At 41.2% G+C, this 27,683-nt stretch overlaps 1 protein-coding gene across 2 annotated transcripts; it reads right to left on the bottom strand.

Moving 5' to 3' along the window:
- Positions 1–6,886: 6,886 nt before the first annotated feature.
- Positions 6,887–25,058, bottom strand: ankk1 (ankyrin repeat and kinase domain containing 1). Of its 2 annotated transcripts, none has more exons than XM_061681210.1 (9): positions 24,735–25,058; positions 22,613–22,685; positions 18,994–19,145; positions 18,738–18,787; positions 18,136–18,291; positions 15,769–15,893; positions 14,090–14,123; positions 13,529–13,769; positions 6,887–7,966 (listed from the first exon to the last, which is right to left on the bottom strand). In XM_061681210.1, exons 1-9 carry the CDS (start codon positions 24,926–24,928, stop codon positions 6,931–6,933), a joined length of 2,061 nt encoding a protein of 686 aa, XP_061537194.1. In that variant the 5' UTR covers positions 24,929–25,058; the 3' UTR covers positions 6,887–6,930. The 2 variants fall into 2 exon arrangements, with proteins under 2 accessions (XP_061537194.1, XP_061537193.1); XM_061681209.1 differs by having other exon boundaries at positions 6,888–7,966; positions 22,613–22,895.
- Between the last annotated feature and the right edge of the window lie 2,625 nt (positions 25,059–27,683).

A 27,683-nucleotide genomic window follows, 5' to 3' on the forward strand; every position in this document is an offset into this window, starting at 1 on the left:
AGCTGCTAATAGAGGGGATCCGATGTGTGACCCTATATGTTCAAAGGTTGCAGCAGCACGATTGATTGAGCTGATTAAATGTTGTTTCAAAAGAGTTTTAACAGCTGAGTGCCTGGAATGACAACGATGTGTGAAAGCAAATTTGACCTGTGGATTCCACAGACGTGTGTCACTTGTTTAACCTGCCCTCTCATGCTTTACTATGCACACCAATCACAATGTGGCTTATGTGTGACTTTTAAGATACCGAGGGTCTTATCATTTTCAAACTGTCACAGAAGGCACGCTCGCATCCATAAATCATACAATAAAACAGCACAGTTGCTTTGCGAAGTCGAGTGGATAAATGACAGCGAATGCAAGGTCAACGGATTCTTCTCTTCGATAACAGTCTAAATCAGCATTTCGCTCATCGAAATCAGAGCCAGCTTTTGCAAGTGCTCCCTGATAGTTGCCCAAAAGGATGAGAAAGGGGGGGGATTTATTTATTAAGGGCAGGCATCACTACGAGGAAAGACAGTGGATGCATTAAAGTAGGAACACGTACATTGTGCTATGTGGTTTGCAGATTTTTCAGATTGACATTTTGAAGAAGAACGTTTTTTGGGTCATTTGTGTCAAAAGTATCGCAGATCCCTCACCGAAGGCCTTAAAATTGTAGGTATATTTTGATATGGTCTGTTACTTTCATCTTTAAGAACACCACAGTCATCGGCTTATTAACGAGTTTGCATATGGACAGGAAGTGAAGCGGCCAACATATCGAGAATCAAGATTTGGTGGGAACCGGTTTCAAAGGTTCCAAAGTCAGTGATACCTTTTGAATCGTGAGCTGAATTTTCTCATGATTCTGGAGACGGTCGCGAAGATGGCAGTACCTAACCTAATGTAACCTAACCAACTTCGCACAGCCATTGAAGAGGAGTGGACCAACATTCCACAGGCCACAATCAACAACTTGGTCAACTCTATGCGAAGGAGATGTGTTGCACTGAATGAGGCAAATGGTGGTCACACCAGATACTGACTGGTTTTCTTACCCCCAGGCCCCCACAATAAAGCAAAACGGCACATTTCAGAGTGGCCTTTTATTGTGGCCAGCCGAGGGCCCACCTGTGCAATAATCATGCTGTCTAATCAGCATTTTGATATGCCACACCTGTGAGGTGGGATGGATTATCTCGACAAAGGAGAAATGCTCACTAACAAGGACTTAGACAGATTCGTGAACAATATTTGAGGGAAGTGCCTTTTGTGCAGGTAGAAAATGATCATTGAGTTCAGTCTTTGAGTCTGCAATTAAATATATTGCTATAAGGTCATTGATCAGGTCAATACTTAATCCAATGCATAGATTGGTGAGGAGACGCCGACTAGTGTCTCCTCGGCAGCAAATATTCCTTCAAAAAGTCACCCCGATGGGGCTTTCCATAAGATAAAGGTAATTTGTATATAGCGCAGCACTGAACTCTCTTTACATCAAAGCCCAACAAGTTCAAAATAGTACCTCAAAGCAAAATGTATTAAGTATGGTATATTTGGCGTCTGTGATTTATCACGATGAATCAAAATTCAAGTCTTATTAATCTGCTTTAAAAAAAAAAATCGATTGACAGCCTATATATATTTACATATATACAGTTAAGATTTGATTTGTAGCTCGATTTCTGACCCACAGTTTGACACATTTCGATCTTAATTAATATAATAAGTCTAATATATTTTAATAATATATTATGATAATTATCAATATTATAGGAAGAAGAAAAACAGAAAAAGAAAAGATTCCAGCTGTTTGTTTCATTTTAAATTGAATCTGAATGCCTTTTTTTCCCTAACTATACTGAAGGACAACTTCACATCAAGGTGAATCATCGTTTTAGGTGTATTGCTACACTCCTAGTTCAACATTTATGTTTTTACACCATTATAAAATCCCCCCTCAGGGCAGCCATAACTACTATGTGGCCCGTAATGAAAACAAGTTTGCTCAAAGCTTTGTGTCAACTAGTGTTCAACTAAGTTTAAAAATGTTTTCCCCCCAGAGAATTGTTTCTGCACATAAACCAATTGTGGAAACACCACAGACAGTAAATTAATTTGGGCAATGGATTTCTGCATTCAAGCATAACACAGCAGTCATTCTTTTGTAAATGACAGAGAAACACAATCTACTCTATTCATGTAGTAATTTGATGCTGCTCCTCTCACAAGCCTTCATTAGAAAACCTGAGTCTTTTGTGGTTCCTTATGTGTAAAACAAATCTAAAATAAGAATGGAATGTGTGGGTCAACACAGCTCCAGACTTCATGCATTTCACTTCAATTTAATAAGGTGTCACTATGGTAAACGAGCACCTGCACGCGGGGATGCGCTTTTCTCTGTCTGCAGGGATGGACTTAATAATTGGAGCTAGCTTGCAGCATAACTTTTTACCTTGTCACAATCCATCAGTGTACTTTTAATTAGAAAAGTTCTATTAAAGAAATCCTAGTGTAGTAAATAATAGCGACCCAGGATTGAACTTGTTTAATTCAATACATTTTTGAGCGTATAATGTTTCATTAAAATAGGTCTTATGCAATATAGTGCCGGCTGCCTTGTCAGTGCACGTCTTATTGTCCATTAAAAACAGACACTCATAACTACCACTAGTTATTTAATTAACTTAGCAGAGAGGTTCAGGGAATCAGGGTAAGACATTTACTGTGTTGAGCTTTTTATATATACGCACATTTCTTTATGATGTAAAAGTTTTTTTTTTCTCATATGCATGATAAAGTAACATGCAATATACAGTGTACATCAAGAGAGGTTTGAGTGAGGGCCGCTACTATTTGAAGAAATTGAAAACAGTGTTGTTATTGTCCCTGCTATCAGTTTTATTATTGTCACTTAAAAGAACCTTTTCATTATTTGTGGGGTGGGGTTCTAATGCATGGTTTTCGATAATGATACGGAAGATATTTTTGCAAAAGCAGCTCAAATATGTTCTTTTTTTCATAGGTTTTTTGTTTGTCTGAATTAGTCTGGGATCAAGTGGAATGTAAAAGGAGCACTGTAAATATCCCCAAATGTTAGTAACCAGTGTTATATCGGGAAACCTATATATAAAAACATAAATAATAAATAAAATAAAATAAATGTAAAAAATATATATATATATATATATATATTTTTTTTTTAATATATATACACAATAAAAACCTGGTAAATAAAAGAGAGCTGATTTCTTCGCAGGAAAGTTTCTTCGCAGGAAAGTTAAAAGTTCTCCCTGAATATTTTTTGTCTGGACCAGGAAGAGTGTGTCATGAGCTATGCCTTGTAGTTCCTGTTTTGGAGCTTGGGTGGCGCTTTGCGTCCCTCTCGCTCTCTCCCTTCCCAGTAATCACCACCACCTTGGCCGCGTACCTGTTTCCAATCAGCCTTCATCATCACATGCAGTTAAGCCTGCCAGATCCAGGATTCCTCTGCCAGAGTATTAACGCTCAACCGTGGTACACCGGCCTTGTACTCGCACGTAAGCTATGCCTTATTCGCGTTGTTCTGATCTCCATGTTCTTCATCGTCCTCAGTTCTCCTTCCGTGTTCCCCCGCCTTGCTGACCTACTCCACCACGCCGCCAAGCCATCCACCTGCTTGCGCCACGTTCCCCGGCTTGACGACCCGCCATTACACCTCAGGGGTGCAATACCAAATTCCTTTTCAATAAATCATTCTCCACAAACTTCTCAGCCTCCGCTTGCTTCTGGGTCCAGTTACAACAGATACCTTTGTATCGTGACAAAGTGAAACTAACTAGACAATTTCTGAAGGCATTCTGATATCCTTTACTTGCATACTGAATATGCTGTATCTTCTGTAAATATATACATTATATAATAATGGCATTCTGGCTTTTAGATTCTCCCAAAAGTTCAGACAACATCTATGTCTTTTAAGAAAAGGTATATAAATGAGACTACCACCACAAAGTTCATAGAGACCATAGCTGTGCCGCAAACTGTGAATGCTGAGACAGTTGATGCACTTTTGGATAATTTCACCTGGAAAATCTCAAATGTCATGAATGCTGTCACTCCTACTAAAACTAAGACAATCTTGAGGCGACCTAGAATTTTAACCAATAGTTAGTCAGGGCTCGAAAGCAACACTTTTCTGAAATCATGAGTAAGAACCTCAGCAATACTCTCACTCTGTTTGCTGTGGTTGACAACCCAAATCAGATAGCTCCAGAACTCTTAACAGCAGATAAATGCAATGAATTTGTTTATTTTAGTGGGAAAACAAATCAGTCATCAGGTTAAATATCAGCACAAATCAGCAAAATGATAAAATGATACTACATCTGAAGCGTGAAAACTCTTCTTTTTTTTTCACATGCTTTTTAGAGCATTTAAATGATATTTCTTGCACTGTGTGATTCTTGCACTGTGTGATCACACATTTTAATTGTACGTTTATTTGTTTTCTCTTTGTTTTAAATGTTCGCTGTTAGCTTTAAAAAATAAGCTGTTTTTTTCCTTTCTTTTTAAATGCTTTTAGTCATGTGAAACACATTGAGTTACCTTGTGTATGAAATGAGCTATATAAATACATTTGCTTTGCTTTTATGTGTCTTATAACTTTAGAAGATGGCACGGTGGCCGACTGGTTAGAGCATCTGCCTCACAGTTCTGAGGACCCGGGTTCAATCCCCTGACCCGCCTGTGTGGAGTTTGCATGTTCTCCCCGTGCCTGCGTGGGTTTGCTCTGGGTACTCCGGTTTCCTCCCACATCCCAAAAGCATGCATTCATTTGAAACTCTAAATTGCCCGTAAGTGTGACTGTGAGTGCGAATGGTTGTTTGTTTGTATGTGCTCTGCGATTGGCTGGCAACCAGTTCAGGGTGTACCCCGCCTCCTGCCCGATGACAGCTGGGATTGGCTCCAGCACGCCCGCGGCCCTAGTGAGGAGAAGCGGCTCAGAAAATGGATGGATAACTTTAGACTTAATTTACACATTTATTTTATTATTGAATTCATTTGTGCGTCACTTTTTGATCACCAGCAAACCCAAACATATAATCAATGAGGAATGTATTTAAACAAATATTTAATACACCAAGAGCATTGGCAATACAGTACAACTTTCTATTGACAGGGAGGAGGCTCATACAAGTTACTACTCCTTACTTAGTCGAAGCAGGGCGATTGGAACACTGTGTTTTTATGTATTGCAGTATTTTGGAGAAATGTAAACAGAAAGCAAATTTGAAATGGAAAGAATGTCTGCAATTTCACACTCAATGAAAATTTAAAAATGTGTAATATTCACCTTATGTCAAAATGATGGCTGGTCGGAAGTGACGTCATCTGGTGTGACGTCACTGGAAGCCGGAAGTACTGTTGTCTAACCTGAAACCGGAAGTCTAACCGGAAGCCGGAAGTGGTATCGCCGGATGTTACATCGTCGGTTACTGCCAGAAGTTTATTCAGAAATTGGAGATAGTAATATTTACCTTATGTCAAAATTATGGATGGCCGGAAGTAATGTCACCGGCCATGGCATCACCGACCGGAAACCGGAAGTGCTGTTGTTGCCGGTAGCCTAACCTGAAACCGGAAGTGACATCATTTGTTATGATTTATGACCCTCTGGCCTTGTTTTGACAGGTTTCTGGCTTTCACCTTTGATCTTTAGGGGGTTTGTTTTGAATAGAAAATGAAGAGAAGTACAGCTTTGAACTGGGCTCGGCCGCTGGTGAGGCCACTTAAGACAAGGCACGCACAAGGATTTTTCAAATCTTAAAATATTTTTTTATCTGTGACAGACCCCACACAAGGATTAAAAATCAGGCATTTAACAGTTTTGGAGGTATTGTCTCATCACACAACAGCACACAAAGATTCTTTTCCACCACTGAAGTCCACCGAGGAAAAAAAATCCCATGTGATCACACATGATCTAACAAAACCGAAGAAAAAGAAACACTTCCGAGTATGCAACCGTGTTACAGCAGCGCTTACGAAGGTGTCTGAACCATTGTTAAATGGCAATGACGTCTCAGAAATACTTTCTGTCCCGCTTATCCTCACTGGGGTCGTGGGCGTGCTGGAGCCTATCCCAGCTAACTGTGAACTGATTGCCAGCCAATCACAGGGCACATATAAACAACCATTCGCACTCAGATTCACACCTACGAGCAATTTAGAGTCTTCAATCAACCTACCGCATATGATTTTGGGATGAAAACAGAGTACCCGGAGAAAACCGACACAGGCACAGGGAGAACATCCAAACTCTACACAGGGGAGAATTTGAACCCCGTCCTCAGAACTGTGAGGCAGATGGGCTGATCAGTCGTTCACCGTGCCGCCTCAAAAAGACATTAGGAAAATACTTCTTGCCATCTGGAGAACTCACACAAAAAAGACATAGGGTAAGACATTTTTGTATTTATTGACATTTCCATGTCCGTCAGCAGGGCTTGACATTAACACTGGCCAACCTTCCAAATGCTGGTCAATTTCAGCAGTGCAACAGTGGTGTGTGTGTGTGTTTATATATATATATATATATATATATATATATATGACTCAATTAAGAAAAAATCTAATTGAATGGTATAATCTAATTCATGTAATCACTATACATAGATAAAGTCCAACTTCTATGTATTGTTTTTCATGTCATATACTATTGTTATGCTGTTCCTGTTTTATGTTCTTTTTGCTGTCTGTCTGCCCCCTCTTAAGCTTCATTCTGTCCCACTGTATTTCCAATAAATATGCATTTTATTACAAATAAAAACAGAGGGAGTACATCCAACGCTTCACTTGCACAGTGAAACTGTTTGAGGATGAAAAGGCATACAGAGCCATCAATACTGCATGACGAGGAAAATGAACAGAACAGGAAAAAAAAAAAAAATGAAATAAAAATGGATATCATTTCTCGAGTAATTGGACTATTTCACATTTTCCCTGTCTCTTTGCCACGTCAACAGGTGTCGATCCAGAAGAGTCTTGCAGAGTTCTGTCTGCACCATTGAGCAGTAGTGCCTTAACAATGGGTATGTTGCCATGCTGGGCAGCAAGGTGTAAAGGTGTCGCTTTTTCTGCGCTCGCAGCGTTCACATCTGCGTGATGAGAAATCAAGTGCAGGACACTTGGGAAGCTGAGGCTGGCACAGGCGACGTGTAACGGCGTCCACCGTTCGCTGTCCTCGATCACGTTCGGGTTGGCTTGGGCGGCCAGGAGCTTGGCCACCATTTCGGCCTCGCTCTGGTGGCAGGCAAGATGCAGCGGAGTCCAATTGCTCTCTCCAGGAGCATTGACGCTAGCACCCAGACTTTTTAGTTCCTCCATGGTGGTTTTGTGTCGCTTTATGGCAGCCAAGTGCATGGCAGTCCAGCCCTGGTGGGTCCTCGCGTCCGGGTTGGCCCCATTCGACAGCAGCTGCCTGCATATGCCTTTGTGGCCATTAAGAGCCGCGAGGTGAAGCGGAGTGTGTCCTCTTTTGTCTGCACCATCGACCACAGCCCCGCTCTTCACCAACTGTCGTACAATTCTGTTATGCCCTGCCTCGGCTGACAAGTGAAGAGGAGTGGACAGGGAGCCGTCAGTAGCGTTGAGATCGGCTCCCTGAGAGAGGAGCAATTTGGTAATATCGGTGTGTCCGTAAACAGCAGCCAGGTGAAGCGGCGTCCTCTTCTGCACCTCCTCCCCCTCCCCTATCACCTTGATGGACAGCCGAGTTAGCAGCAGGCGGACGACCGTTTCGTGGCCGTTCTGGCAGGCCAGGTGCAGGGGCATCCAGCCCAACTTTTCACGGGGATCCGCGAGGGCTCCGTTGTCCAACAGGAGTCGTACGGCCCTGTCATCACCGTTCTGCGCCGCAAAATGAATGGCCGTCCAGTGGTCCTCGTCTCCCTGCGTGGGATTAGCGCCATGCTCCAGCAGCAAAACCATGATATTGTGAAGCCTGCAGAAATTAATCTCCCGTGAGCTTAAGCAAAATTTATGCCTTGTTGTTAAGGTTATTAATTTTCACAATGCAGTGAAAACAATGTAAAAGAAAAAAATCCCATAAAAACAACCTTGCTATAGCCAGTAAAATAATGAGTATAATTATTGTGAAAGATCTGGATCAACAAATGAAACGACCAGCATTTTTTAAAAAGTGGCAGTTTTTTTTTTTTCAATTGGCAGCACAGTTACTGAGTGGTTAGTCTGGCTGGCTCACAGATAAAAGGTTCAACTTTGAATCTGTTGGCTCGGGTCTTTCTGTGTGGCCTTTGTATATATTGAGTATGTAAAGTGCCATGGAGTCACTGATGGTGTAGTGGTACACTCGCCTGACTGTGGTGCAGGCAGCGTGGGTTCAGTTCCCACTCAGTGACGGTATGAATGTGAGTGCGAATGCTTGTCCGTGTCTATATGTTCCCTGTGACTGACTGGCGACCAGTTCAGGGTGTAGTCTGCCTTTCGCCCGAAGTCAGCTGGGATAGACTCCAGTGCCATGTGACCCTAACCAGGATAAGCTGTGTTGAAAATGGATGGATAGAGTGCCATAAAAAAAGTCCCCTCAAATTATTTTTTCCAGTTTCCCTACTTCAAGATCATTAAACAAATGTAAATATCAGCCAAACATAATTCAAGTAAAAATAAAATGCAGTTTTTAAATTATTATTTTCTTTATTAAAGAAAAAATAACTATTCAAAGCTACCTCACCCTGTGTGAAAAAGTAATGCCCCCCCTTGTTAAATTATGAATTAACTATGGCTAATCACTATTTCTGGACAGCTGAGCTCATTTTCACAGACCCCACCCAAGCCTGATTGCCTCCAGACCTCTTCAATCAAGTAATCACTTAAAGGTCAGAGGACAAAGATTTAAAAAATGTTCTTGACAACTCTAGAGTCCCTTTACAAACCACCGCTGGCATTTCAAAGTGATTATGTAGCAGTTATACAGCAGTTAAATCGATATGATGCAGAATGCGCCTTCCGGTCTTCGTCTCTTTCCGGCGCTGTGACGTCACACAAGCCAAACATCCTGTTCATTCAGCGTTGTGTGCTATTGTTCCATGCTGTTGTTCCCGGGGAAGAAATGTGGTCAGCTATGGGTGCCTAGCAAACATTCCAAACTGTGCTGAGCACTTCGAACTGGCATGTTTTGAGTAAGACTTAGCAGAAAGCATTGGATAAAGAGGCAGAAGCTGAAACCAGCTGCGGTGCCAACTATTTTTCCTACAGCCATTTCTAAAGCTTTAGGACTCCAGCGAACGACGGTGTGAGCCATTATCCACAAATGGAGAAAACATGAAACAGTGGTTGAACCTTCCTAAGAATGGATGGCCTACAAAAATTTGCCCAAGAACTCTTTCAGGCGGTCACAACGGAACTCAAGGCAACATCTAAAGAACTGCAGGCATCTCTTGCCACAGTTAAGGTCAGTGGTTATCAATAAAGAAGAGACTGGACCTAAACTGGTGACCAGGTCCAAGGTGTAGCCCTGCCTATCTCCAAAAGTCAGCTACAAAATGCTTCAACTCACCCATGACCCTAATAAAGACAAGTGGTGTGGAAAATGGATAGCTACCTTATCCACTTCCTAGTTCTCAACCAATCGCCAGCCATTTTCATACACCACATTCACAGAGAAGGAAACATTGACAACGGGCCAAATATTCAATAACCTCCTAACGACGACTGTAAACATCCAACAAGTCTTTAAAACATTTTTCTTATTAGGGTGTATCCAGGAAAGTCCTTTGATCTGCTTGATTGACTCGAAAATGCGCACTACATTTCTGTTCTGCAAATTTGCACTCCTATTAAAGCTGGAAAATACAGTGGGTACGGAAAGTATTCAGACCCTCTTAAACCGGAGACAAATTCCTTGTGTGTTTTTTGGACATACTTGGCAAATAAAGATGATTCTGATTCTGATTTGCTAAAATCATTTTTCCTCATTAATGGACTCGCAGCACCCCATACTGACAGAAGAAAACAGAATTGTTGAGATGGTTCTACATCTTCATTGGACTCCAGCTGTGTTTGATTTTACTGATTGGACTTGATTAGGAAACCCACACACCTGTCTATATGAGACCTTACAGCTCACAGTGCATTGTCAGCACAAAGGAGAATCATGAGGTCAAAGGAACCGCCTGAAGAGCTCAGAGACAGATTTGCGGCAAGGCACAGATCTGGGCAATGTTACAAAAAGATTTCTGCTGCACTTCAGGTTCCTAACAGCACAGTGGCCTCCATAATCCTTAAATGGAAGACATTTGGGATGACCAGAACTCTTCCTAGAGTTGGCTGTCCGGCCAAACTGAGCAATTGGGGGAGAAGAGCCTTGGTGAGAGAGGTAAAGAAGAACCCAAAGATCACTGTGGCTGCGCTCCAGAGATGCAGTCAGGAGATGGGAGAAATTTCTGCAGCCGCCCTTCGCCAGTTGGGGCTTTATGGCAGAGTGGCCCGACGGAAGCCTCTCCTCAGTGCAAGACACATGAAAGCCCGCATGGAGTTTGCTAAAAAAAAAAAAACACCTGAAAGACTCCAAATGGTGAGACATAAGATTCTCTGGTCTGATGAGACCAAAATAGAACTTTTTGGCCTTCATTCTAAGCGGTATGTGTGGAGAAAGCCAGGCACTGTTCATCACCTGTCCAATACAGTCCCAACAGTGAAGCATGGTGGTGGCAGCATCATGCTGTGGGGGTGTCTCTGTGACTGTTCAGCCAGACCCCTGACTTAAACCCAATTGAGCATCTCTGGAGAGACCTGAAAATGCCTGTCCACCAATGTTCACCATCCAAACTGACAGAACTGGAGAGGATCTGCTAGGAGGAATGCCAGAGGATCCCCAAATTCAGGTGTGAAAAACTTGTTGCATCATTCCCAAAAGGACTCATGGCTGTATTAGCTTAAAAGGGCGCTTCTACTAAATACTGAGCAAATGGTCTGAATACCAATGGCTGTATGATATTTCAGTTTTTATTTTTTAATAAATGTGCAAAAATTTCAACAATTCGGTTTTTTTTTCTGTCAGTATGGGGTGCTGTGTGTACATTAATGAGGGGGAAATAAATGAAGTCAAAATGATTTTAGCAAATGGCTGCAATTTAACAGTGTAAAATGTAAGGGGCTCTGAATACTTTCCATACCCACTGTGAGTAACCTGACATGCAGCATCTGTCATTGCTGTGTTGAGCCTCCAGTTAACATAATACAGGCAGACTCACTAACATAACAAAGAGGAGCTCATTCAATGAAAATTCTGTGACTCATTTTGGAATGCCGTCGGCAAATGCATGATCCAAACAAAAGGAGCACACAGTATATCGCCCTGAGCCACAACATGCATGGATAGCGTTGCTAAGAAGATGTCCACCATCTTCAGTTATGCCGTACAACATTCACTATCATTACACACTATGGGATATTGACTTCTTGGGTTGGATTGAGGCCGGTTCGTATTCACACACCAAACAAATGGCACCGAGTCCGTTTGGAAGTTGACCAAGACCACCTCAAAAAGGAGGTCTCAAAGCAGTTGTTTGGTGCACATCAGGATTCGCTTGTGTGTATTCACACCAAGGTTATTGTCCATCCATCCATTCATCCATTTTCTTCACCGCTTCTCCTCACTAGGGTCACGGGCGTGCTGGAGCCTATCCCAGCTATCTTCGGGCGAGAGGTGGGGTACACCCTGAACTGGTCGTGAGCAAATCCCAGGGCACATGCATATAAACAAACAACCATCCCCACTCACATTCACACCTACGGGCAATTTAGAGTATTCAATTAATCTACTATACATGTTTTTGGGATGTGGGAGGAAACCGGAGTACCCGGAGAAAACCCACATAGGCACGGGGAGAACATGCAAACTCCACACAGGCGAAGCCGGGATTTGAACCCCAGTCCTCAGAACTGTGAAACAGATGTGCTAACCAGTCGCCCACAGTGCCCCAAGGTTATTATGGTAAACAAAAACTAACAAAATAACTAAAACTGAAATTGGAAAAAAAACAACATTTAATTAATGAAATAAAATGTAACAAAAAAAATTTTTTTAAAATGATACCTAAATGAAACAACATATTATGTTTACGAAACTAACTAAAACTAACTATAATTATAGCAAAAATGTCTTTAGTTTTCGTCTTAGTTTGATATTTCATACGTGAGCCTTTGGGGTTGATTGAGTTAGTAATTTCAGTATGGCTGTACTGAACAAGGAAGGTCAAGCAGTGGTTTGAGAAGTGTAGTTCTTTTACTCTGTGTCACCGAGAAATGACGTCATTGGGTAGCAGCCAATAAAAAGGCAGTGATTAAAATTTTGTGGAATGTTATGTATGTAGTTGATTTGTGGGTGGTTGTTCATCTATTAGTAAGTTAATACATTATTAAAATGGTATTTTTTTTTTATCTCTCACACTTGACAAATACCCTGTGTAAAAAACTGATACTGAAACTAAGAAAAACTAAACTAAAACAAAGCATTTTTTAAAAACAAATAACTAATAAAAACTAAACCTGCTCTAAAAACTTATTAAAACTAACTGAATTAAAAAAAAACTAAATAAAAATATAATTATATAATTGAATATATAATTGAAAATCCCAAATTTTTGTAACCCTGATTCACACCTGCACAAAAGGTCCAGACCAAGGGGGAAACGAACTCAGGTTCGTTTAAAGCAGACCAAATGTGGCAGGTGTGAATACACCTTTAATTTCACTGTTGTTATTTTAGTCTTAGTATTAATCGCAGTGAATTCACCGGGGATACATTCAGTGTGCTTTGTTCCTTCGAAATAAAACAACCACAGTTCCACTTTTTTTTCCCCCCTCCAACTCGAAATTGCCTTAGGTAAGAATGTGAGTGCTAAGGATTGTCAGTCTCTTCAGTATATGTCAATCCTGTCTACCTGACTGCACTCATCATGCCGTCTGTTAAGAGACAGATCGTCAATCTCTATTTAGCAACAACAAAAAATCCCCTTCAACCACAAGTACTGCATAATGTGTAGTTTCTGGGAATTAATCAAATGCCACCCATCTAACCATTAGACACATATTGAGATGAAATTTTTGCCACAGATTTAATTGTTTTTAAGACTACATCATTTCAATTTGGTATTCCTACATTTCATTGAATAACAGTGCGACATCTGGAATTGTGAGAAAGCAGCATGCAATGCAGAACCAGAAAGTATACCTTCAAAGGTTGAAGCATATGTTGTTTTCAAGATTCTGTTTCAAGGATTCAAAGAATGTATTTGCCATACCAACACATATTGAGATATCGGGGCTATAGAGCACTGTTCAAGTTTAATAGTCTAACAACTTCCAGAAAACTGTTCCTCAGCCTGGTGGTCCTGCACCGGATGCTCCGTAGCCTCCTTCCCAAGGTTTTCTACGCACTGACTTGAATGTTTCCCTTAATAAGTGTCTGCCGCTTTTTAAAAAGTAAAGTTTTTTTTTTAAACACATTTTATAGTGTGTACAAATGCGTGTCAGTACAGACCTGTTGAGGACAGCCACAATCAATGGCGTGTACCCTTTAGCCATCACACAGTTGACTTCAGCGCCCAGAGTCAGGACGTGTTCCACGCTCTTTGCATCCCCGCTGGCCACCGTGTAGTGCAGGAGACTCTTTTTACCGTTAAACTGTGTGCTGATGTGCTCCCGTTTCACCGACGATCGGAAACTACCGAAGTCCTTCTTCAGGAGGAGAGAGAGCACGCTGTCCTTGCTGCATTGTTCGTCTGTCAAATGAGAGCAAAGGACGTAGTGGTTACAGGAATGTGATGCACTTCCAGTCAAGTTGTTCTGGTATGTTGTGCACAATGTAAACACTGGTAAAAGCTAAACTCAGTGTTGTAGAGTGGAATGTTTCACCGTGTGTACAGAAGCATTTTATTACTGAGTCGAGGTTTGTGGATCATTGCAGCGATACTTGGGATAAGAGCTCATTTTATTTTCTTCCATGCACTGATTGTTGACTCTACAGTCATGTAGATGTGACACACTTTTTAAATAGCAGCCCAGCTGGCTGAGGATCCATCATGCTTTGTTCTGTGTTTACCTGCAGGAAGGTTAGGCAACTGAGGAGAAGAAATCTAAGAGGGAAATGACAAGAAAAGATATGATCACAAACATCATTTTGTCTGTGGTAAAGTTCAGCAGCTAGCTACTCATTAAAGTTAAGACAACACAAAAATAAAACACACATTTATGCAGTAGCTGGTAGACCTTGATGTGTTACTTTTTGTCCCCCCGAAGCAATAAAGGCTACAGTTGGCTTGTTATGGCTCTAAAACAAAAATAGCAAACAAAATAAAAATAATATGCTGTCCTACAGTATATCTGTGGAGGAACACTTTTGTGCATTTCATCTCACCTCTGCATTCCCAAAGAACTATGGTTGCGCTAAAGTGCAAAAATCTTGTGCACTAGACTGCTGAATGCAAGGAGCTTTAAGAGCACACAGGTAGGCCAAGGTACTGAAGGTACATAATTCCTGGCCATTTAAAATTGGTGTTTTTTTTGTTTTGTTTTTTTTTTAAAGCATTTTCATGTTACAATCAATAACAATACTGCTTCCAAAGGGTATCTGACACAAGATGAAATTTTTTTTAGTTTAGCTACTATAAACTATTCCTGTGAAAAATTGTCAGGAATGCTGCGGGAAATGACCTAATATCCATTAAAGTCCCTGTAAAGTGAAACCTCGCTTCTAAATTTGACACACCGCATAGAAGAGTGTTGTTAACAACTCTGCCAAATTTGAATTAAATTAGATTTTTTTTTAAAATCACCAAGTATATAAAATGAGATTTCAAAATTGTGAAAAATCAAACCGCTCTCAAACGCTGTGAGCATGTCTGCTGAATGCACAGAAACCATGCGGCGCTCATCTGTCAATCAAATATTACTACTAGTCCTGGAAATATGGATGGTATTTCATCATGCATTTCTCTAATGCCTACACATAACTACATGTTTGAGCCACGAAAATATATCTGCTTAAATCATCCGGTGGCTGGAATAAATTCCACCGGGTTATCTATCGCAGGGCTTTTCCATCCCACGCAACAACGAGGCACTCTAAATGCCCATGCCAGCCCGAAGCCCATTTCAACGCTGGCTCTCTACACCTCGAACTGGTCGCCAGTCAGTCGCAGGGCACATATAGACACGGACACCCATTCACACTCATATCCACACCGTCGCTGAGTGGGAACTGAACCCACGCTGCCCGCACCAAAGTCAGGCGAGTGTATCACTACACCATCACAATTATCTAACATGTATAATGTATTTAGAAACAATTCCGAATTCAGTTTACAGGGTATTTAATTAATTTGAAAATTGTTAGGAATCAATTCCAACGATATCTTTGTTCAACTTTCTATGCCAGTGACATATAGTGACAAGCAGAACAATGAAATCCTCTTTCAATAGAATGCAGAAGCTACCGGTACAATAAACCTGTGGAACCACCTGTTGGCATTCATACAATAGAATAAGGCATGGCTTCCTGCGAGTACATCAGCTTTGTATTCAATGAAACACACTCAGATTTCACATTGAGTAAGTCAATTTGGAAGTACATTGAAATGGAATCATCATCAATACTCTTGTTATGGAGATTTTTAATCTCAATGAGACACTATATGGCTTGGCTCAATAAAGGTGGGAAACACTGTACTAGACAGTATTGCATGCTATGTACTGTATTTACACTTATCAAACTAAATTTACTTCATAGGTGGGAAAAAATGGACTTCGAGATTCCAAACTGTATTGGTTTGCGCTGCTGTTGTGACAATCGATTGGTCCTGGGATCTTCAAGACTTCACTTAGGGCCTCCGTTTTCCTCACAGTTTCTGCAACAACACAACAGCAGTCAAGAACGAGCATGAATTTGCATAATTAAACCAAATTATTCATTTGCATGTGGCTCTAAAACCCCATAGGGATCTTTTCATCAGTGTAGCCCTATCATAGAACATACCTTCACGCATGACTTGCAGGTTAATGCTTACATAGAGTCAATGTTATTAGCTGCTGTTTATGAATGAAGATGACTTCTTAAGGTGTAAGAGCTTGTCTGAGCTAAAACGGCCCAGATGTGTCATCTGATTCCCTTTAAAAACACACATTTTACTCATGCATAACATGCACTGACAAAAAAAATGTTTAGCTTAGGGGAAAGCAATTAAGCACTGTTGACGGAGCCAAGTGCATGTTATTCGTGCTTCTCACGAGTCTTTTGTCTCATCTTGGCAACTGACTCCTACTAATACAAATACACTGTATTGGTGTCTTGCACAGACTTGTAAAAACTTTTCAGAATGCCACACACAGAAACCATTTTTCTAATGAATACATTTGACACAAAAATTTAATGTTGTATCTTTTGTATTAGCAATTGTCTGTGTGTCTACATAGATAATAGTCGTCCTTAAAATACCCTTGAGTTTTTGGGAATTTAGCTTCTTTTCAGTTGCAGCCACAAATAATTACCAATGCTGAAAATAGAGGACACTTTACCTGGAGTATTTACAAAACACAATACACTATATGAACCAAAGTACTAGGACGTTACATCAGTGGGAACTGTAAATATGAAAATGTGTGGTTTCTTTTCTTTAAAATTTCTCTGAGGTCCACATTTTGTCATGTTTTGTGTGTGTGAATGTGAATGAGCATACTGATTTTCTGTTGTACTGTATGTAAATGGGAGAGACTGACATATAGTGCATATGTGAAAAGAGACTGACGCTTACATTACGTACAGGTATGTGAATGGACAGACTGGTGTTTATAAATCACGCATGTGGACAGACTGACGTACAGTACACTGTCATAATTGTTTGTTTGTGAATTGACAGACTGGTGTTTCTACTGCATGTATGTGGATAAACAGATTTATACCTATTGTGGAAATGTAAATGGTTAGCAGTATTGTACCTGAACAAGTACTAGTTCATATTTTGGGCGAACGTGAACTGAACTGCGTTTATTTCTGCCTAATGAACGTGATTGAGAAGGAGCTTTTTCTGGTGCCTGTGAACGGTTCGGAAGGTCATTTTCATTCAAGACCGCCAGGATTTGTTTCGGGACTTCCAGGACAAAATCTATATCCACAAGCCTCCATATGTCGCTGGAGAAACGCCATATCAGGCAACAAATTCAGTGCGGCCGCCATTCATGTTTACATGCGCAAGGTGCGCTCAGTGACAATCCGTAAATGGGAGCGAAAGTGTTTTGATTGTGTGCATTTTGACCGACTGAAGGTAACATGATGCATGTATGTGAATGGACAGACCAGTGTTAATATTAAGTGTAAATGTGAGTGAATGACAAATTGATATTTACATTGTTTGTATTTATGAATGGGTGTGTTCTAGAAATGCAAATACGTGTGTCATTGAACAGTTTTACAGCATATGTACGGTATGTGAGTGAACAGATGGATGAATGACAAATGCATGTACAGTACTGTATGTGAATCAACATTACATGAAATGTATAGGCACCACTACTACAGTAGAAACTGCACATTTTTGAGTGGCCTTTTACTCTGGGCAGCCTAAGGCACACCTGTGCAATAAAGGTGTTGCACAGTGTGAAGAAAATGGTGGTAACACCAGATACTGACTGGTTTTCTGCCCTCCCCCACCCCACCCCCAATACAGTAAAAGTGCATTTTTTAATTGCTTTTTATTATGGGCAGCCTTAGACACACCTGTGCAATCATCATTCTGTCTAATCACGCTTCTAAGGTGAATGGATTACTTCGGCAAAGGAGAGGTGCTCAATAACAAAGATTTCGACAGATTTGTGAGCAATATTTGAGAGACATAGGCCTTTTTTTGTATAATAGGAAAAGTCTTATATCTTTGTAATCAGCTCATGAAAATTGGAGCAAAAACAAAAGTGATGGATATGATATTTTTGTTCTGTTTACATATGAATGGACCAAGTGATGGAAACCGAGTGTATGGACAGATTGCTCACTTGATGTAAACAGACAGATGGATTCATGATGTGACCAATTTTTGCCACATTCTACTGTTATTTTGAGGATTTTTTCTTTTTTTTTTTCCAATCAGTGTTTCGTACCTGAGAAGGGTGGCCTCTTATTTTGCTCCTGATCCCAGCACTGCTTCATGATGCTGATCATCTGATCGCACTCACGTGGCCTCTGCTCATTGATGAGCGCCACGCAGGGTCTCCTGCCATGTGACACATTTAAGAGCACGGTGGTCATGCTGCACCCTGCATCCACAAAATAGATGTCAGCCAAGACGGTGAAGATGGTGCAAATGTAATTGATCATGCATGTCCACACTGACCTCAAACTCTCAAGAACCCATTTGTGTGACGGTGGAAGGCAGCACTATCTCAAAATGGGATTAAATACTGCCTTTTTGGCACAGAATCCAATTTACATGGCGTTTATGAGAGATGCTGCCTCCTTTTATAAAAATGAGCAATGCATTTGTAATGCAATGCTCAGACTGTATTTGCAAAAGGTTAGGCTGACAATTGAAAGTTTGGTGAGTGTGTGTTTTTTTTCTTTTAAGACGGTGACATTAAAGTGTGTACTTGTTTTATCTGGTATTGTTTGAAATGATAAACATGAGGGAGTTCAAATCTTTTCTTTTTCTGTTTTTTGTTTTTTTTAAATTTTTTCACATTTATTCAGTTGAATCATTTCCTACCTGTGTAAGGTTTCCGTTGAGTCAGAATCTCCCAGATTACAATTCCAAAACTATAGATGAAAGGAGTGAAAGAAAATGGAGCTTTAAATTACCGGTGTCATCTGCTGTGCGTGTAATATAAATCAAATCCCACGTGAGGTCATTTAGATACATCACACTGAAATATGAAATTAGTTTCTGTCTGTAAAAGAGTACTTGGTGAATCAGGCATGCTGTACAATATTGAGTTACTATGGCTGTGTGATTTGAAAGTCACCTATAAACATCGAAGGAAAGTCCAGGAGGATCACAGTACTGAGAGAAGATCTCAGGAGGAATGTAGTTTATGTTCCCTCTTGCTGTCAGATGCTCCATGAACAACTTCTTCTTTATCCCCTCTTCCCAGTGGATCAGACCAAAGTCTGAAATCTAAACAGAATGTTTGGAAATGTCTTTTTGCTGGAGGAGTTCTCTGTGGGGATAATGATTCTTGCCAATACATTTTATATTGTTGTGATGTAACGTGCCAAATCTTCACTGCCTATGCCAGACAGTTTATTCACCTGTTGAGTGACCAGGTGCACGTCCAACTGTTCAATGTTTTAGTCCTTTTTAGTCATGGAATTGTACCAATTTATTCTTACATCTTCTCTTTGAGGTGACAATGGCGTGGCCACTTTAGAGCGCCTAGTTGTCGGCCGTCAGTGCGTACGTCACCCAGAGAAAAGGTGGAACAGCGAGGTGAAAAATGTTTGGTTTAAAGTCTGACTTGAAAACCAACATAGACCGGGGCTTCAAGCTGGTGTAGCTGCTTTAGTGCGCTTCGTTGTTGATCGTGATTGCTCACATGTCACGGAGAGAAGGGACAGAAGAGCGATTTTGAAGCCTCATTTTATCTACTTCTTTTTTTTTTTTTTTTTTTTTTTTAAACTGTCCAAATTGGTTAGCAACACTCTTCTCTGTGGTGTGTCATATTTACAAGAGATATTCATTTTCATTTTACAGGGACTTTAACCAATCAGATTTCACATTTTTTTTCATGGATTGGTCTGAGCAAGCCAACTTTGACAAGCAAAACACATCCGGAGTGATCTGCACACATTAATACATTTAATAATCAGCATCTCTGGTGAGTATGATGTATCTTTTTTTATTTGCAATTTTAACACTGCTGATAGATATTAATTCTGAACTGTTCCAGATGTACGTGGCACAGTTGCTGTTATATTGCGGATTTGCTTCGTATTGATGGTTTCACTATTTCTGATGTGATAGTGGAGGCAATTTGAAAAAATAAAACACTTTTCGTCCTATTTGTTGAAAGTCCCCTTCCATCAGAATAAATTTTTTTGATACTGTTCTATGCATAACATATGTCAAAATGAGTTTAAGGTTGACATTTATGCGGTTTGTCGATTGAATGCAAAAGTCAATACACGACATAAGGCTTGCAAAACGGGTGGATTTCAAATCACAAACTTTGTGTGACAAAGTTTTGTCAATTAATATTCAAGTACCTGCCTACTTCGTGGAAGGTACCCACCCATTCAACTCAGCTGAACTGCAACATGGCATTTTCAGGTTTTCCAGAGTCTCAGTCACTGCTGAGCCATATAAATACAGTATACATATGGTGTTTTACAACCCCAATTCCAATGACGTTGGGACATTGTGTTAAACATAAATAAAAACAGAATACAATGAGTTGCACCTCATGTTCGACCTATATTTAATTGAATAAACTACAAAGACAAGATATTTAATGTTCAAACTGATAAACTTGATTGTTTTTAGCAAATAATCATTAACTTAGAATTTTATGGCTGCAACACGTTCCAAAAAAGCTGGGACAGGTGGCAAAAAAGACTGAGAAAGTTGAGAAATGCTCATCAAACACCTGTTTGGAACATCCCACAGGTGAACAGGCTAATTGGGAACAGGTGGGTGCCATGATTGGGTATAAAAGGAGCTTCCCTGAATTACTCAGTCATTCACAAGCAAAGTTGGGGCGAGGTTCACCTCTTTGTGAACAAGTGCGTGAGAAAATAACAGTTTAAGGACAATGTTCCTCAACGTACAATTGCAAGGAATTTAGGGATTTCATCATCTACGGTCCATAATATCACCAAAAGGTGCAGAGAATCTGGAGAAATCACTGCATGTAAGCGGCAAGGCCGAAAACCAACATTGAATGCCCTTGACCTTCGATCCTCAGGCGGCACTGCATCAAAAACCGACATCAAAGTGTAAAGAATATCACCACATGGGCTCAGGAACACTTCAGAAAATGTCATGAACGGAACAGAGGATAGGACCCAAAAATGCACGACTCCAAAACAAATGGACAGTTTCAAAAAAGAGAGGTTTAATATACGGGCATAGGTCGGTACACAGGCAGGCAATCCAAAAAAGGCAACAGTATCCAAAAACATGAGGCAAAAAGGCAAGGTCGATAATCGGAACAGGGTCAATTCTTACTGTGAGTCTGTGACGTAGAAACAAGGAATGCTGGAACGCGACGACAAGGTACAACGAACTGGCGACGAGAGCGAATGAGACACGAGGTTAAATACAAGGGGTAATTAGGGTGAACAAGGCACAGGTGGTGAAGATGCTCTCAGGAGCAGGTGTGTGTGAAACAGGGGGAAGACAAAAACCGAAACACACACCCATGACAGAAAACCAATGTCAGTAAATACAGTTCGGCGCTACATCCATAAGTGCAACTTGAAACTCTACTGTGCAAAGCAAAAGCCATTTATCAACAAGACCCAAAAACGCCGTGGGCTTCTCTGGGCCAGAGCTCATCTAAGATGAACTGATGCAAAGTGGAAAAGTGTTCAGTGGTCCGATGAGTCTACATTTCAAATTGTTTTTGGAAATTGTCGACGTCGTCTCCTCTGGAACAAAGAGGAAAAGAACCATCTGGACTGTTATAGACGCAAAGTTCAAAAGCCAGCATCTGTGATGGTATGGGGCTGTGTTAGTGCCAATGGCATGGGTAACTTACGCATCAGTGAAGGCACCATTAATGCTGAAAGGTACATACAGGTTTTGGAGAAACATATGCTGCCATCCAAGCAACGTCTTTTTCATGGATGCCCTTGCTTATTTCAGCAAGACAACGCCAAACCACATTCTGCACGTTTTACAACAGCGTGGCTTCGTAGTAAAAGAGTGTGGGTACTAGACTGGCCTGCCTGCAGTCCAGACCTGACTCCCATTGAAAATGTGTGGCGCATTATGAAGCCTAAAATACGACAACGGAACTGTTGAACAGCTGAAGCTGTACATCAAGCAAGAATGGGAAAGAATTCCACCTACAAAGCTTCAACAATTAGTGTCCTCAGTTCCCAAACCTTTATTGTTGTTAAAAGAAAAGGTGATGCAACACAGTGGTAAACATGACCCTGTCCCAGCTTTTTTGGAACGTGTTGCAGCCATAAAATTCTAAGTTAATGATTATTTGCTAAAAATGATAAAGTTGATCACTTTGAACATTAAATATCTTGTCTTTGTAGTGTATTCAATTAAATACAGGTTGAACATGATTTTCAAATCATTGTATTCTGTTTTTATTTATGTTTAACACAACGTCCCAACTTCATTGGAATTGGGGTTGTACAACAATAGCTAACCATATTTATAATTTATGATGTAACAGTGGATGAAAACGCAAAGCTTGCATTTATTGTAGCCAGCAATGATTATGTTGGCAGGTTCATCTCCAATGAATGGGAGTGGATGACGAGAATAAAGCTCCAAATAGATATATATTTGAAGCTTTATTCTCCATTCTTTATGCCAAAGTACTAACAAAACCGCCACTGTTCCACACCCAAGGATGATTGGGTATCGCCACAATTGTCACAATGTTATCTCTGCACGCAACTGACCTTGACATGAAGATGGTCATCCAGTAGGATGTTGGATGGCTTCAGGTTAAGATGGAGGAGCGGGGGTCGCAGGCTGTGGAGAAAATTCATGCCCATGGAGGCCTCATGAATCATCTGGAACTTTTTGGGCCACATCAGACTGTGACTATTTAGGAGATTGCTCAGCGATCCATTACTCATGAACTCCATTACAATGGCAGGCACGTCATCGCACAGTCCATATACAGACACTAAGTACTTGAATTTCACTTTGGCTATGTTGGACGCCACCTCCATTAGGTTCCTGAAACAAAATAATGGTCTTCAAAGAGCACTTTGTGGTACAACACATACCGTATTTCAACGACAATAAGGCGCGCTTAAAAGTCTTAGATTTTCTCTCAAATGGACGGGGCGCCTTATAATGCGGCGCGCCTTATGTGTGCACCGAGTTCCAAAATCTGTAAATGTTGTTGTGTGACTTTAATGGGTGCTCCGCTTGACTGACTGGGAGCATTTCCTGGCGGCACGCTGGTTATCTAGAAGGCGGACGTGACTGAGGACAGCATGCGGACGTAAAGGGGGAAGGGTGCGCATGACAGAGGATGCTAAAGACACACCCCCAGTAATATATAGTTCCGGTATGTGCATCGGTTTGGCTAAGGACCCCCGAAAAAGACACCTACGAAGAGACACGCTTACGAAGCACAGTTTAAAATTTCGTTTAAATTTAAACTGTGCTTTGTAAGCGTGTCTATTAGTTACGTGGAGGAACATGGTAATCGAGCAGCCGCGAGAGAATTCAAGATCAACGAATCAATGGTTCACAAGTGGAGGAAGCAGGAAAACGAGCTTCGCCAAGTCAAGAAGCTGAGTTTCGACGGAAACAAGGCGAGGTGGCCCGAGTTGGAAGACCAACTCGAGCAATGGATTAATGAGCAAAGAACAGCCGGGAGAAGCGTCTCTACCACCTCCACCATTCGACTGAGGGCAATAACGCTTGCAGAAGAAATGTAAATCGAACATTTTCAAGGAGGTCCGTCTTGGTGCTTTCGTTTTATGAAACGGCGCCATCTATCCATCCGCGTAAGGACTACCGTGGCGCAGCAATTTACGGCAGATTACAAGGAAAAGCTGGCCATCTTCCGCTCCTACTGCAGTAAAAAGATTGCCGACAAACACATCCAGCCCAATCACATCACCAACATGGATGAGGTGCCACTCACTTTCGGTTACTTTCGACATCCCGGTGAACCACACTGTAGAGAAGAAGGGGACCACCACGGTAGCGATACGCACAACGGGGCACAAGAAGTCGGCTTTTACTGTTGTGCTTGGTTGTCATGGTAATGGACAGAAACTGCCACCTGTGGTGATTTTTAAGAGGAAGACGCTGCCTAAAGAAAAAGTTTCCAGCCGAAGTCATCGTTAAGGCCAATCAAAAGGGCTGAATGGACGAGGAGAAAATGAGAGAGTGGCTGAGTGAGGTGTACGTAAAGAGACCAGATGGTTTTTTCCACGCGTCACCGTCCCTGTTGATCAGTGACTCCATGCGCAGCCATCTCACAGTCGCTGTAAAAAAAACAGGTACAACAAAGACTGGGAGGCAACACCGGGCGAGTTACGCGACCATATGTGAATGGATTGTGGATGCTTGGGCTAAGGCATCTGCTTTGACTGTTGTCCGAGCTTTCGCGAAAGCCGGCATCATTGCTGAACAGCCCAACGGCAACGAGACTGACTCTGACAATGACGAGCGGGAACCCGGCGTGTTTGTTGGAGAACTTTCCCAGCTGTTCATTTCGGATACAGAAGATGAGGACTTTGATGGATTTGTGGATGAGGATTGATAAAAAAATAACGTAAGTACATTGTTAAATACTTCAATAAAGTACAACCGAACTTAGTTTTGCTCCCGCTGCCTTTTTAAAAACATTGTTTTCACGTGCATGCATGCTACCGTATGTTTTAAGATAGCGTATGTTTTACCATGCCTGCGCCCAATAATACGGTGCGCCTTATGTATGTGTTAAATGCAGAAATAGACCCGTAACTGAGACTGCGCCTTTTCATACGGTGCGCCCTACGGTCGTGAAAATACGGTATTTGCAACTCTCTGCAACATAACATTATAGCTACCAACCTGTAAAGGTTGTCGTTACCCACGGTTGTGTCAAAGACTTTCAGGGCACACGTTTCCCGCCACAGCTTCATCTTGACTTGGTACACTTGGCCAAATTTGCCTTCCGCCAATTTAGTCCAGTCTGTCTCAAAGTCGTTCTTCTTGAAGTTCCTGCGCTGTCCAGGAGACGCGTCCAGATAATCCAGATAATCCATGAGTGCTGTCCTCCACTTCACACAAACCCAACTAGCTCTCTAATCCCGACCATCAACAGGGTTCCTCCTCATAGTCCCATCGATCGGCGTCACGGGTGCAAGGTGCAAAACATCAATGCACAATCAACTGTATGGCTGAAAGGCGCATCAAGTCAACTACTGTTGAGATATGGGAGGAGCCGAGCCGTGAAAACTGGTTTGCACTGAATGTTGCACAGCCGGTTTCTGACTAACAACAGATCTCCTTTTCGGTCTTGCGGAAGTAGCAACACATATTTGCACAAATCACTCATATTCTGTGATATTTTAAAGTGGTATATTGTATTAAACCATGACACCAACAAATCTGGCCTCTTGGAAAAGTAATTTCGGCCCTCTGCATGTTCCACATATATTGAGGAATGACAACAAATAAATGCTACCATACCATAACCTATACCATACCATAAACTTTGGCAAATGGTGAACAATTCTTCAAAAAAAGAGGGTATATTTGGCATACCAGGGAGCAGCATAATGGCCATTCAGTTGATGCAGTGTGACAAAACCTGTTTAATTCTTTTAAATTATATTTAATGGTGTCATTACTGTATGTTTTTATAAAGTACAACATTTTGACGTGCTATTGTTTCCTCATTAAAATACACATTTTGAAGTCTTTTTTGGGGTGGAAGGCAGGAATGCCATTCATCTCAATGGGAAAAGATGAATTGAGGTACGGGTGTTTTGAGTTACGAGCATGGAGATGGAACGAATTGAACTCATATCTCAAGGCACCACTGTATACAGTATGTCACCGAAAACAAATACTATATATTTTTTACGTTCAATTTGCGTACTGTGAATGGTGAGGGTCATATTTGTTCCATGAAATTACTTTGTTACGGACTATTTTTCTTCATTTCTTGGCTGCACTGCTCCAGTACGTGTACGTTACGTGGATGTTGGATTCTTTTGTCCAATCCTATTTCTGCCTCTATCTGTTGCCATCTCAATATAATCTGCCCAGGGCCTTCTGATTCAGTAGTGTTGGCTCATGTAATTTCAAGTATTAGCAATGGGAGATGTTGCTTTAACCAATCAGATTTCAAATACATACTCCTCAGGCAGGCAAACTGGCCCTGATGATGTACGTAGCGCAGTTGTGTGTTGTTCTATTGGTTTTTTTTAAATAGTATTAATGGTTTCGATAATTCGCCATTGCATACTATAGAATTGTTTTCACTTTTTTATCTTGTTGGACAATTTGAGCCCCCCAAAGCTAAATGAATAAGTGTTGCATATCATTAAACTCAAATGATATGTTCATACTATATTTACATATTACATTTTGTTTAATGTCTTCTCTGTATTGCTATATTTTTTTCACAATGCTATTTGTCGAATCTGGAAGGGGACTGGCCCACTTGCTTCTGATCCAAAATCATTATTGCTTATATCCATCATGTTTCATCTAAAGAAACCTATCAGCACCGACACTCGTCATCAATTGTTCCAATTCCCTTTATCATAAGTGTGCATACGCAGGATACATTTATAGGAAATGATGTGCTTAATGGACCAACCAAACTGCACTTTAACAAGGCACTTCACCCCGACTGCTCCGAGTAAATGCCTCACTGGTCTACACTTCGACTATTTCACATTGAAACCATTCAGGGTGTGTGTTTTCGTGTGTGTGTAACGACTTGCGCCAACATTGTTGCTCTGAACAGCCAAAATTGCATAACTTACAATTTCCATCCATCCATCCATTTTCAAGAAAAATGTCATAATGTCATACTTTTTAATGCTGAGAACATTGGCACCTATTTTATTGTTTGTGGATTTAAAAACTTTGGGAATAAATCCCCCCAAAACAGACTCAGTAGTTATTTTAGGCTTGTATTCTGATGGTTTCCAGCAGATTTTGACCAGCCAAAACTGCGTGATTGGCACACCGGCCTGGTGTCATCAGCAGCAGAACAATGCCAGAACATTGCAATGTGTTCGTGGTTACTTTGGCTACATGTTCTTGGTTATATTCTCATGAAATTTGAAGAATTAAGCAAGATAAAACTAAATGCGACTGACCAACCGAGAGGAGTGTAAATTGCAGCGATCATTTCAATGATTCTGATTCGGTTTTGGTCAGAGTTTGGAATTAAATGGCTCCTGGTTGAAGTACCAGGATCCATTAATGTACCGTGGCTAATGGTAGAAGCCAGGTTGGTTTACAAGTGTCTCTGTGTCGGTGCTATAAATCCTCGCTGACTAGGACCAGCTGCCTCCTTTCCAGCTAGCTATCTGGCTGGCGCAGTTCTCATCATCTGCCACACTTTTTTGGCTCCTGCTCAACATTCTCCCATTGATTCTGCCGCAGTCAGCGTCCACTTTCACCGATGGTTCATTTCCGACTTTGGTTGCGGCGCTGCCGTGAACGTCCGTACGGCTCCTCGGGCTCGGCTGTCGAATGCCTCCTTCCGCGGAGATCATTGTCTTGGTGGAGGGCTGTAGACCTCTTCACCGTAAACACTGCAGCCACAGAGGCTCCCACACCCAATGCTCAACACTGTAAAGCATTCTTGGGTGTCTTGAAAGGCGCTGTGTAAATCGACTTTATTATTGTTGAAGAAAAACAGACCCATGAGCGCTCAATAAATGAGAGAAAATGAAGGTAAGCCCCTCACTTCCTCATTCGCTATAGTGAGCACCTATGGAGAGAGCTATCGTTATGATATTTTCAGAGGTTGAAAGGCGCATAAGTATAGTTGTA

This window comes from Phycodurus eques, chromosome 7 (assembly GCF_024500275.1).
Source record: "Phycodurus eques isolate BA_2022a chromosome 7, UOR_Pequ_1.1, whole genome shotgun sequence".
NCBI classification, from domain to species: Eukaryota; Metazoa; Chordata; class Actinopteri; order Syngnathiformes; family Syngnathidae; genus Phycodurus; species Phycodurus eques.